The sequence below is a fragment of the Zonotrichia leucophrys genome, chromosome 2 (assembly GCF_028769735.1).
Source record: "Zonotrichia leucophrys gambelii isolate GWCS_2022_RI chromosome 2, RI_Zleu_2.0, whole genome shotgun sequence".
Classification (NCBI taxonomy): domain Eukaryota; kingdom Metazoa; phylum Chordata; class Aves; order Passeriformes; family Passerellidae; genus Zonotrichia; species Zonotrichia leucophrys.
Genome location: NC_088171.1, coordinates 148,564,829 through 148,578,045, shown reverse-complemented (window position 1 = coordinate 148,578,045; position 13,217 = coordinate 148,564,829). Strand labels below are relative to the sequence as shown.

At 43.2% G+C, this 13,217-nt stretch overlaps 1 protein-coding gene across 5 annotated transcripts in view; it reads left to right on the top strand.

The window, feature by feature from the left end:
* TRAPPC9 (trafficking protein particle complex subunit 9) overlaps window positions 1-12,427 on the top strand; it is a 453,504-nt gene extending 441,077 nt beyond the window's left edge. For all 5 annotated transcript variants that reach the window (XM_064706725.1, XM_064706726.1, XM_064706729.1 and 2 more), the window contains 2 exons: window positions 1,223-1,446; window positions 9,253-12,427. In XM_064706725.1, coding sequence (XP_064562795.1) covers window positions 1,223-1,446; window positions 9,253-9,432 — 404 coding nt within the window. In that variant the 3' untranslated portion in view covers window positions 9,433-12,427. The remainder of the gene's footprint in view (window positions 1-1,222; window positions 1,447-9,252) is intronic.
* Window positions 12,428-13,217: the final 790 nt, after the last annotated feature.

Below are 13,217 nucleotides of genomic sequence, written 5' to 3'. Positions count from 1 at the left end.
CAGGCTAAAGGGCATCACAAGAACATGCATCATTTTGCACTTTTTGTCCAAGGCAACGAAACAAAGCAAAGTTAAAAAAATCATTTTGGTGTAAATTTTTTTTCTGTGAAAACTCCTGGAGCATAAAAATAGTGTCTTTCCTTGAAGAGGGGATATTACTAATGTAAATCCAATGCAGAGGAATAATATGATGCATGTCAAAAGGCAAGGATCCAAGGAGGAGCAGGAGTGATGGAAATGCCTCATGGGCATATGAGATTGTGGGGATAGGTATTCATACAAAGGATGCTTTCTTACATGTGCCCAGGGCTTTCTCTTATCTCTGAACATGAACCCATAGTGAAATAGAAATGTTCCTGTATTAATAGTGCATTGGAGATAACCCTCATCTGAAAAATACAGTAATACTGCACAACTGGGAACCCTTTCAGAGCAGGGAATTGGACTGGCAATTTCATAGTGTGTTGGTAATGAAACATTTTGATTCTGTATAAGCAAATGGGCAAGGTTAATGGACACATTACTCTGGCTGTCATTGTCCCAGCAGTAACCAATTTGGAGGCTTTATATTTTCTGCTGTCCCAGTAAGGGAAAGAAAAGTAGAAAATTAAAAATAGAAATCCCAGAGTGATTTAAAGTGCAAAGAGTGAACAAGCTTGTAGTACTCCAGTATAATTTTAAAATCCTGCTCTTCCTTATAATCAGTATTTTAATTTATGTAATACATTGCAAATTCTGCCAGTATCTGTCCTGCTCCAAAAGCTCACCTCCACACAGAAGGATTTATTCTGGCTGTAACACATGAACATGAGCCTCCAGCCCTGGATCTCTCTAGCTGTTGTTTGTATTGATGGTTCCTGTTTGTATTTCCCTTCACCTCGTGCTGTTGATTTGCAGAACCATGAGAAATGGTCTGTGGCTTTGGCCTTCAAGGGAGGAGGTTAAAAAAATATCTTCTGGTGCCTGTGTATATATCATAATTCGGGTTTTTTCATAGCTCTTTCAACAGCTGTGGACAGATATCAGCCCCTCATGAGCTGGTTTTTCTCAAGCACGTGCCCTTCACAACAGCACAGCACTGAGTTTTCTCTCCCAGGATTAACTGTCCCACACTCCTGGTTCCATTGAGGTTACTTTTTTCTTGTTGAGCCTCCTGCCAAGATTAGTGCAGTTGCTGAAGCAGGTGTCCAGCCTAACAAGGACTTGTCTCCTTGCTTTGCAGACATCCTGGTTGATGGCAAGGTGTGTGACTGCGACGCCGTGGTGACGTGCCAGGTGGGGGACCCTGTGCCCCTGCAGGTGAAGCTGACCAACTGGAGCAAGCACAGCGTGGGGCCCTTTGCTCTCACCATGATGCCCTACCAGGACTACCAGAATGGGGTGCACAACTATGAGCTGCAGGATGCCATCACCTTCGTGGGCTCCAACACCTTCCACATCGACACTGTGAGTTCTTTGGTGACAACTAGCAGCATTTTGAGTGATGTGCATTTGAAAGGGGCTTCATTACTCTATTGTACATTTTAAAACAGATTAATTTTTTGAAATACCCGTGATTATGGCAGCTTTTGCTAACAGGGCTGCTGCATTCTTCTGGAATGGTCTCTGAAATGGTTTAAGACTGCAATTTCCTACCATGTAAACCACTAGTAAATTATCAGAGCCAGCAATTTCTGGTCACTCCAGATCTGGCTGAATGTGAATGGGTAACCCTAGATTGAATGTTCAATACCATATTGCCAGTCCCTTGAGTCTCCCAGCACAGCCTGCAGTAATAGATTTTAAATAACTTTTTTTTTCCTTCAGTCCATAAGAAACATTCCCCAGGCTGAGCCAAGGAACTCAGCAAATCAGTTCTAGTCAGGTTCTGAGGAAACACAACAGACTGCAAAAAGAAAATGCTAAGCATTAATGGCCAATCTGATGAGCTGGTTCATTTCCTGGATGCTTAGCATACTGTTATAAAACCATAAAGAAATGCATAAAATGAGGAAAAAAAAAAGGCCTCTTTTAAAAACAATTGAGATTATGATTTTTCTCTCAATTTCTGTAGAAAATTCAAGTCTAGGAGCTTTTTGCTTCTAAGGCAAGAAAAAGATAACACCACTCTCTCCCACATCCTTCCCTCCCAAAAATACAACAACAAAATACCTGGAATGAAAATTCGCAGGCAATGCTGCAGAATGGAATGAGCAGCATTTCTGGTAACTCATGAAATAAACATGAGGAATGGGGTGAGTGTTTGGGATCGTGCTTAGGACCTTTGTTTAGGTCAGCTCTTCAGATTGTTAATAAAATGTACCTGTCAAAATTAAATATATAAGTGAACTTTAGTTAGAAAGAAATGAAAGGTTAATCACAGAGACAGTCACCATGCATATTTTTCAATTATGCATTGCAGAAGAAAATATTTCTAAAAGCTAATGAGCATGAAATATACCATCAGCTCGATTTTTAATGGGGGCTAACTGCATTCTTGTAGCTGAATAATTTAAATATGCCAGCAGAAATCATCCAGGGATGGCTTTCTTTGACTCCGGTTCTGACAATGTGGAGTTTTTAATCAGAGTGGTGGTGTTTGGATGCCCAGCTGCCAAAGGGCCTGACCCTCCAGGCTAATGAGGGAAAAGGGAGATGTCAGTGTGATGTATTCTTACCTTCTGATTGAGTCTCCTACGGGGCAGAAAGTCAGGAGGTCGCGTCTCTGGTGCCTGCCCAGGCAGCCTTCTCATACGTTCCGGTCCCTGCCTTTGCCCCAATGCTCAGGAGTTTGACATTTCTCCTGTAAACACAATCCCCAAGAAGTTAAAAATAGAATTGTTTTCTGCTGCTTGTCCTCCTCTCCATACAAAAAAGGTGAAATGAACAAAATGTCGACTCTTAGACAAGAAGGGTTACATTTCACTGCGTGTGGTGCTGGCACCACACAGGCTCTAAGGGAAAGTGCTTGGTCACCTTCTTTGGGGTGTAGAGCCTTGATTGCGGAAGAAAATCCTTTATGTCTGCCAGAGGCCCTTTCTTCCCTCATAATGACTAATTTAGGAATAGAAAATTGATTTCAGAAAGTTCCACCTGTTTGGGGGGATGAGGTGAAGTCCTGGTTTGTGTATTTGATGCTTCAGAGAAGAGCCACCATGCTCAGAACTGTGCTTTTGCTCTGAGTTTGGCCAAAATTCAGACAGGCACTGCTTAGAAAACCATAGAAGCTCATGGCTGAGTGGGATGAGAGACAACCTGTTTCTCTTTTTTGTAAACAAAAGTTGAGATACTGGACCAGATTCCCTGCTGGTTTTCAACTCAGTGCTGCTGTATGGAAGCTGTAAAAAATGTCCCCATTATTTTTTTAACCTGAGGTCATGGGCACTTGGCTATTTTTATTGCTTAGTGGAAGTGGCTTGAGGTGCTGCCCTTTCCCAGCTGCTTGTGAAAGATGCTCCCCTCTCCCCCTGCAGGCCCATCAGGACAGATGCTGCGAGAACTTGTTTTTGTGCAAAGTTGTCCAGTTTAGCAAAAAACACATTGGTCAGCAGTTTAAGTTAATTGGGCTGACTTCACACTGACACTGGCACAAGGATGCTGACATGATTTATTGCAGGGCTGAGCTGGGTGGGAGGGAGGATGGAGAAACAAGTTTGGTTTGGTGCATCACTGGTGCGTGGTCGAGTGGGAGCATCAGGTATTGCAGCAAGGGCAGATACTTCTCACACCCTGAAAATTCTCTCTGTTGTCATGCAGAAACTTCATTATTGGTACAAAAAAACCCCAACAGATCCCTCTGCCTTTCTAAATGTTAAGTCTCATGCTCAAAATTCACTGTTATTTTTGATTCCAGACTAAAAAGTCTCAAAGCAGTTTCTGCTGCTACCTGGAAGACAAGGGACATATATGGGAATTTTCAGGATGCACCTGCTGCTTTGCAGTGTGAATATAAATTGTTGAAAGTGTAAAAGTCACACAATTTTGTATTTCCCTTTCTTGTGGCTTGAAGTCCAAGTTAGATTTATCTTGGAAGTAATGTAGTGATGCTTATTCACCTCTTTGTGCTTTTACCTCAGTTTGATGCAGCAGCCTTGGTTTGTGTCACAAAGTCTCTGCTGGATATGATACTTCAAAAAGCAAAGTCTTTTCTGGAAAATTTTTGAAGGATATTGAGTTATTTCCATGCATTTTAAATTAAGTAAAGTCTGCATTTTTAAGCATAACTTCTAATTTGGCTAACCTTACTTTTCTCTGTATTTGACAGAAAAAGTGACTTTCCCCATTATGACTTAAATATTTAACATTTTTTATTCAGTGGGTGATTTTGAAACATGAATTAACATGGTGGAACTTACACATTAAAATACAGTGGATTTTTTTTTTTTGTGTTGCTTCACTACATAAAGTTTATCTTTTACCCTATTATTAATTTTTCTTAGTGCTTACCTCTGTTTTTTGTTGAATAATTAGTTGATCAGACAGAGTTAGTTTTTTTACAAATTGAAACCAAAAATATTGCCTTCTTTGGAGAATCCTGTAACTCCCAGCAATTCATCCTCTCTTGTTGCCCCTGCTTGTGCCATCACTTATCTTCAAGCAGGATTTTTTCCTGTGTGTGTTATTACACGCAAGCTCAAGCAATTGGTAGTGGGAGATGAGGAGAAATTCATTAGTAGATGGTCATTTTGAATCAGCTCAGAAGCCATGGTGAACATTTGCTCACTTCTGGCAGGTCCTCTGTGGCCCATCTGGAACAAATTATTTTTCTTGGCACTGTTTTATTCACACTGTAAACTCTTTGGGGCAGCGAGCAGTAGCTGGCACCAGCCCTAATCTCCAACTGAGCTCCCTAAGTACTACAGCAGTATAAATAAGTAGTAATTAGTTCTAAGCAATCACAGTCCCACATGGTAGCCTAAATCAGGGAAGGATTAGGATGCAGCTAGAAACTTAATTTTTCTTCTATCTTGGTGCAACAAAGGACTAATGTGGACTTTTTTCCCTCGATTTTCGATCATTATTTTCTGAGGTACAAGCTGCTCATCTTTGTTTCCATGAATGGTGGAATTTTAATAAAATCTATTTTAACTCTGCCCTGGCTCAGGAGTGTCAGCATCCTGATGAATGATTCAGCAGACACACAGGCACAGATCTGGGCAGTGGCACACCAGAGCTGCTGGGCTGGAGGACAACACGAATTTGGTCTGGGTCAGGCACGAGTTGTGCTCCTCATGGCTGAGCTGGGTCAGGCACTGCAGGCTGTGGGGTGCTGTGTCCTGCCAGCCAAGCAGGTGACCACCTGAGCAGGCCACTCTGAGTGGCTGAGCAAATCATCAGACTAATGCAGTTGTCTTGGTTTGGAAAGACAGGAGTCTGCTAAGGAAGGCAGGAGCCTCCCCTGAAATGGAGAATGTAAACCCTCCCCACCCCTCCAAACTGCTATAAATTTTAAATTAAGGGTCTCTCAGGCAAAAAATATAGGAACAGGAAATAACAGTTCTTTAATAGGGAAGGAAAAAAAAAACCAGGATCAAATAAACAATGCAGTACACTAGAACAGCACTGATAGAGTCAGAACCCAACCTGACCCCCTGTGGGTCAGGGTGTTGGTACCAGTCCAATTGGAAGTGTGGCTGCAGCCCTCCTGCAGTGTCAGGGGTGGTTCTGTTGGAGCAGGGCATCCTGTAGAGAAGGATGTATTCTTCCTCCAAAGATCCAGTGGAAGGAGAGGCAGCTGCTGTTCCTGTGGGGAATCCCATGGAGAAAGCCATGCAGGTGTCTCAAAAACCTCTGGATTATATCTGGGTAGCAATGCTTGGCTCCTCCCTCTGGGTGGAGCATCTTCCAATGGGATGTTATAGTTTTTATCAGTCATGCAGTGACATTCAATAGTCTGTTATCAGCAATGTCCCCTCCCGAGGGAGGTGTGATTGTGGTCACTCAGAGAGAGAGATAAGGCAAACTGCCCACTTGACAAAGATAATCTGCCATACAGATGGTAATGGAATATATCTTGCAGTGCAATCTGGAGCAGCAGTGTAGGAAACATTTTGCCATTCTGTGTTTGATCAGGTGAGTCCTTGTGTTGTACAGCTGGTTTTGATGTGGACATCCACTTTACAGACACTTGGGTGGATTCAGTTCCAGACTGAGACCCCTGGATGAGGAGGGGTTACCAGGGGTGCTGCCCCACTGAGCTCCCATGAGGCCATGGAGATGTGGTCTGCAGCAGGTGGTACCTGGCTCATTAACACAGGGCTGAGATTCAGTTGCCTAAAAGCAGATGTTTGCCATCATACTGGTGCTGTGGGTATCCTACCAGCCACCAGATGCTGCCAGAAATCCTGTGGGACATCCTGGGCATCTTCCCAGTCCTGTGCAGGTGTCTCAGTGCCTTAGACCATCCCATTACCTGTGTTTAGGCAACTCTATTCTGGCTCTGCAGCTGCCTGGGGAGACCATTCTGTGTCTGCTCCACTGTCTCATTGACTGGGTATCCTCCTTTTGTTGTAGGACCTTGGATACCTTTTACTCCTAAATGTAGGCTTGACCTCAAAATTAGTCCTGTGCCTGGTGTAGCAGATGGGCTGGATGTGACCATCTGCTGCCCTGGCTGCTGCAGCTGGATGTCTGATCTTTTGGGAGTCTTTGTAGGCCGCCCCACTGGACACTCAGCCTTACACATTCCAAAGTTGATTCCTGTTTAGAAGGAAACATCTGGTAACTTCTGCAGACCCACCCACACTTGAGCAAGGCAAAGGTTTCAAGCTCATTTTGCTTCCCTGTTTCTTCTCCAATCCACAAGTGTTGATGCAGTGGTGGTGGCACAACAGAAGTGGGTAGAGCCCAAACTGTCAATGTTTGGTCTTGATGCCAATGAGCCTGGAGCCACCTCCCTGCTTGCCAAGGGCTCTGAGCTGTGCTGTCACAGACATTCCTCCATGGTGCAGCCAGATCAGGAGGAATGGACCAGGAGCTTGGAACAGCTCAGGGTGCTCAGGAGGCTTCGTTTGCTTTTTGCCTGCACCCACTGCTGGCATTAGTGCCTGCCCCTGCCCTGCTCTGCAGGAAAGGCCACATCAGCTCCAGTGAGGCAGAAATCAGGCAGGCAGCCCTGGGAGAAGGGCAGAGGAGCACGAGGGGACATGTTTGGATGTTGTTCTGCGTGTCCAGACGCGGTGCCAGAGGGCAGGAGCTGTTACCCAGCCAGAGGGGAGATGCCAAGGACAGGGTCAGGGCAGCAGCTGTGCCTGCTCTGATCCCTCACGTGGATGACATGATGATGATACAAGTTTGCTGTAGGTCAGCAGAAGTGCCCAACACCAAAACCAAAGGGAGCCTGGGCTCTCCAGCTCTGAGGATGTGAACAGAGAACCCTTGTGCAGGAGCTGCAATTTAGAGTCATGGAAGCGCAGAATGGTTTGGGTTGGAAGGGAACTTAAAGCTCATCTCATTCCAGCAGGGACACCTTCCCCTATCCCAGGCTGCTCCAAGCCTCACCCAGCCTGGCAATGAACACTTCCAGGGATGGGGCATCCATAAATTCCCTGGGCAGCCTGTGCCAGGGCCTCACCACCCTCATAGTAATATCTACATCTATCTATATCTATCTATATCTATATCTATATCTATATCTATATCTATATCTATATCTATATCTATATCTATCTATCTATCTATCTATCTATCTATCTATCTATCTATCTATCTATCTATCTATATCCTAAATTTCCCCTCTTTAAATTTAGTCCCTTCACTCTTTGTCCTATCACTACACATCCTGATGGAAAGCCTTTTCCAGCTTCTCTGTAGCTCCTTCAAATACTGGAAGGTGCTGTGGGGTCTCCACTCAACTTTCTCATCTCCAGGCTGAACAACCCCAACTTTTTCAGCCTGTCTTCATAGAAAAGCTGTTCCAAAAATACCTTGTGGCCCCTCTCTGGACTTCTTCCAGTTTAGGGAGGTCCAACAAAGCAGACTGATAGCCCAGGGGACTATACAGGATGATGTCTCCTGACTAAATAACCCAGCAGTGAAATTCCAAAAAAAAAAGCTTGAACAGGAGAAAATGCAAAGACCTCATTCCCTTCACTTCTGAAAGCTGCAGAGAATCTGCCTCATGGAAGGTGGTGGCTGGAAGTTTTCACCTCTCTGGAGTATTATTGAATTCCAAGCATCCCTGAAATCTGTTGATCATTTGCCTTCCCCCTGTTCCCCATCATGACCTTCCCATTCCCTGTTCTGGTCTTCCCAAGCAGTGGCAATTTGTCCTTCAGCAAAGGGTGTCCATGAGCACTTCCCCAGTTCACGTCCCAGTTTACCATATAATGACATTTTTTGTAGTGGGGAACAGCTCTGATCGCCTGTCTCAGAGCCTCAGCCTTTATTGGGACTCTTCTGCTGGGATGAATCTGCCTTTTCACAATTTTTGGAAAAATCCCATCCAGTGGAATGGCTCTGTGTTGATTTGGTGTTTTGCATTTGCTGTAGCTCAGTTCTAGGCATCCTGAAACAGGATTTAACATCTTGTGGAAGCAGATACTAATTCAAACATTATCACATGCTGAACAGTGGTGGGAGTGTTAAAGTTAGAAATTACTGAAGTGTCTTGCTGAAATGATGGACTGAGATATATTATTTGTTGTAAAGATATGGATTGTAGATGGATTTGTGATAAAGGAAGATACATAAATGTAGAAACGGTGTGAACTCTGTATATTTAATTTGGACAAGTAAAATCAGGATGGCTACTGTTTTTGGGAAGTTTCTTTCTAAACTTCATTATTTCAATGACAGTCACCCAAGTTCCTGATTAGAATTTGCAGTCAGATTGTGTCTCAGTAATAAGGGAGAATGAACTTACTTATTGCTAAGCTGTTAAATGGTGTTTAAACCATGTATTTAGCATTAATTCAGAGATGTGATTTAGAACTTTAATAGAGATGTTGGTAAATACAGTCTAAGGAGAGATTTAGGGTGATCTCTACCTTAAACAAATTCTGGTTTGGAATCAGTGACTCCTAAAGGTTCATATTCTGTTTTGTGCTGAGTGGCACAGATTTACTGCATGAGTGAATAACAGGATTAATTTTTTTAAGTAACATTTTTACTAGAATAGGGACGAGATGTTTACTCCTTTTTGTATGAAAGCATTATTGAGATGTGAATCTGGAGTACTCTGAGACCCTTTGAAGGAGCTAATGAATTGCAAACTGCAATTAATTTGCCTTGTTGATGGTTTATTTGTACTGATTTTTGTGTTCTTTTTACCAGGTAAAGCCAACCAAAGACTCTGTGTACTTTGGAGCACTTCTCTTCCTCTACACGGGCGATTTCTACCTGAACATCAAATTCCATGAAGACAGCAGCAGCAGGGAGCTGCCTCTGTCCTGGCTCTGCCTTCCCAGTGTCCACATCCGTGCCACAGAGCCCGTGGCCCCAGCTCAGCTGTGAATGTGGAATATGTGAATGTGCACTGGGTGCTGTTGATCACCCAGAGCACACAGCAGAGCTTGGCACAGCCTCTGCTTGACCCCAGCTTGTTTCTGTCCAACCCCAGGACACAGTCTCTGCTCTGGAGGAACAGCTGAACACTTTCTGAATTGCCTGACAGTCATTTGGACAGCTGCTTCAGCTAATTTCAGAGGGAGAGAGATTATAACTGTGCTGAAGTTTTCCTCTGTTTTCAGAAAGCCTTTGAAACTATTTGCATTATACTTCAATATGCTCCATTGATATCAGTGGTTTGAAAGAGTCTTGAGGGCTGAATTTTGCAATGTGTTTGAAGGTCTTAAATCCTGTTTGAATAATCCTGTTTGATCATTTTTTTCAGTAAGATTTGTGTGTCTGTATGAAATTCCTCCTGGTCTATGCTGGACCCATGGCATGTTCCCTTGGGATGTAGATCTCTGTTAGATTTGTTCTCTGGCTTGCTCATGATCATTTGTTTGCTGAGAATTTGGTGTCTGGTAGCAAATAGCAGTAGTGGTGCTTTTCAGTGTGCTACTGAAAGTAAGAATAGCCTCCAGTTATTCTGTGCCTCCCCTGAGCCCAGTGCCACTTGCTCCTGCTAAAGTCACTGCCTTTAGTTTGGCAGATCTATGAACTAGAAAGGAGAGAGGGTGAGGAAGAGCAAAAAGAGTTTTGTCCTTGGGAGAATAAATAAGCCAACTTTTGGGCTTCCTAAGGCTTGGCTGTGAATTTAGGCTTTCACAGTTCTGTTCTTTTTTTTTTTAGTTTTGTTTTTTTGGTTTTTTTTTTGGTTGGGTTTTTTTTTTTTGTTATTGTTGTTTTTGGTTTTTTTTTTTTGTTTTCCTAAAGTTTGGGGGTGTTTTTAAGTTTAATTATTAAGCAGTTTAGGCCGTGGAATTCCTGAGTGTGAGAGTAGTTGCTGAATGTACAGATAATTTAGACTATTTTTCAGAATGATGTTTTTGTATAGTGAGACATGTTTTTACCCCATGTAAAGCAGGGAGATGCTTTAGCTGTATGATTAATACATTATTTCGTGGACCATATGTTTAAAAACTATCTCAGTCTTTTCTTAAATGCACAGTTAAATTTGGTGGTAGTGTGCTTTGGGGATGGATACACCAAGATGTGGCAGGGACACTCCAGTTAGCTCTACATGATTTAAATCCACATGCACAACCTCTCTGCAAATTCTTTGTTTCTTTAGAATTCATGCAGACATGGGCCCTGCTGAATGCCTGGCCTGACCCTTCCTGCTCAGTTCTGGCTCTCTGCACCAAGCCCAGGGGTACTTTTAGGTGTGACTGGTGTTTCCTACAGTGCTCCAAACCCCATTCATTGCATGCTTGCAAGTGACTATTCATCCTAAAAATATTCCCAAGCTGGGGAACTGTGGCTGTAGCATGGTAGTTGCATTTCCAGTGTATCTCTACAAAACTGGAATTTTAAAAACCTGTGTTGTGGCAATGTTATCAATGTTTGTGCTTGAGCTGTGGCTCTGGACTCAGCCTTGAAAGTGGAAGTTTTCAGTCTTGACCTGATGAAAATCTGAGCCCTGCTGAGGATTTATTTGCAGTCATTCCCTGCTCTGTCAGGTGCCAGTGAGGTCCAGTAACAAAACCCCTGGAAGAAGGGTCCAACAGCTGAGTTGGGCCTGCTTTTCTGTGTTGGTGGAGCTTGGCTGACCAGATTGTGCCATGAGGCTGAATTCTCTGTCACTGGATAGGCAACACCCAGAAAAATGAGATCCAAGGAGAGCAGGAACTAAACCAGTGCATCTTCTCTAAAATCTTGGTTTTGACATGAGTGTCCGGACTATGTTGCACAACACTGTTGGAGCAAAATTCAAATTGGGTTTTATTCAATGTTCCCAGAAGATAATCTGCAGATTCTAGGAATACAGCTAAGGCTTTATAAGGACCACATTGAAATAAAAATATTTTAAAGTAGACGCTGTTGTAGTCAGGATGCTTCAATTTACTCAGCTAAGGGCCTGTTCTCTAATTATTTTCAACAGCATTCTCTGAGAAGAGAAGGTCTTGTTCTGTGGAGCTGTCCTAGTATGCAACATTCCAGTGCCTTTTACTTATGAAGGATCCTTATCTACAGCCCACTGAAGCTGTTGGAATGGGAACAGGTTTTATTACAAGAAAAGCAGGCTGCATATTTTCTAGGTATCCAATATGCCATTATAAATCTGCCACATGTGCACATAAATATCAGTTCTTATGTGTGAGCTGACCCTTAAAGGTCTATCTGTTCATTATATAGCAGATTCTGTCCCTTGTCAACTTGGACACTGAGTTGCTTTTGGCATTTATGATATCTTCCCCAGTTTTCTCAGACTTCTACTTGTCTTGGTGAAAGAGATTAAACACAAGAAGTTCTTCCTTCTGGGGGTCATTTCTAACTTGTCCAGAAGGAAGATATTTAAGTGTTAGCATAATTTGGAGAGGGGTTGAGGGAAAGGTGCTTAAAATCACTGGGGTTGCTGTCAGGATGGTCCTTGGACTGCTTGAAAGAAGGATGATATTTTTCTTATTTGCTTTCATTTCTTGGTACTGAAAACTTCTTTTTCTTCCTCTGAAACACCCAGCAATTATTTTGAACATGATGAGTTGAATAGTTCATTGTAAATCTGATATGAACCAGTGGTTGCAATAAATTATTCCTAATTTAAATGGCCATTGCTGAGAGCAGATGTTGATCCATATATGAATGCACTGGAGAAGCATAAGTTATGTAACTTTACCTGAATAAATACTTGTGGCTTGTAATTTACACCTCTGCCAGTCTCCTTAGTCTGTAGCTCTTGGATGTGTTGGGTGATTTTGCTGATAATAACGTGCATCCCTTGATTCTGTGTTGTGTCTCTGAAAGAATGTGTTGGACCCTGGAACTGAAATTTCAGCTTCACTCAAATGTGGTGTTGTGAGGTCCCTGGGACGAGGTGAGAGATGAGAATTTGGCTCCAAGTTTTCAGAAGGCTGATTTATTATTTTATGATGTTATATTATATTAAAAGAAATTATACACTAAAAGTATACAAAAGAAAGAGGATATATCAGAAGGCTGGACAAGAATGAACAATAAAAACCTAAGACAGGCTCAGAGAGCCTCGACACAGCTGGACTGGGATTGGTCATTAAATTAAAACAATTCACATGCTGAGTAAGCAGTTCTCCAAATCACATTCCAAAACAGCAAAACAAGGAGAAGCTGAAGCTTCCCAGCTTCCCAGGAGAAGAAATCCTGGTGAAGAGATTCTTCAGAAAATATCATGGTGACATTCAAGTTTTCTCTTCCTAGATGAGCTCAGGGGTGGTGAACCCTGTCTGCTCTGTGGTGTGGCTGCTGTGTCAGCTGAGGAGAGGGAGAGGCACTCGCATGAAAGGCAACAAATGGCCAGAAGTTGTGTCCAGGGAGGTTTAGGTTGGATGATTGGAAAAGGTTCTTTATCCACAGGGTGGTTGGGTGCTGGAATGGGCTCCCCAGAGAAGGGGTCACAGCCTGACAGAGCTCAAGGAGTGTTTGGACAATGCTCTCAGGCACAGGGTGGGGCTCTTGGGGATGGTCCTGTGAAGGGCTGGGAGTTGCATTTGCTGATTCATGTGGATTCCTTCCAACCTGGCTGAATCTGTGACCCTGTGAAATGCCTCAGGGTCCCAATACTGATGTTGGGGGTGGTGAGGCCCTGGCACAGCTTGCCCAGATGGCTGCCCCACCCTTGGAAACATTCAAGGTTGGGTTGGACAGGGCTCTGAACA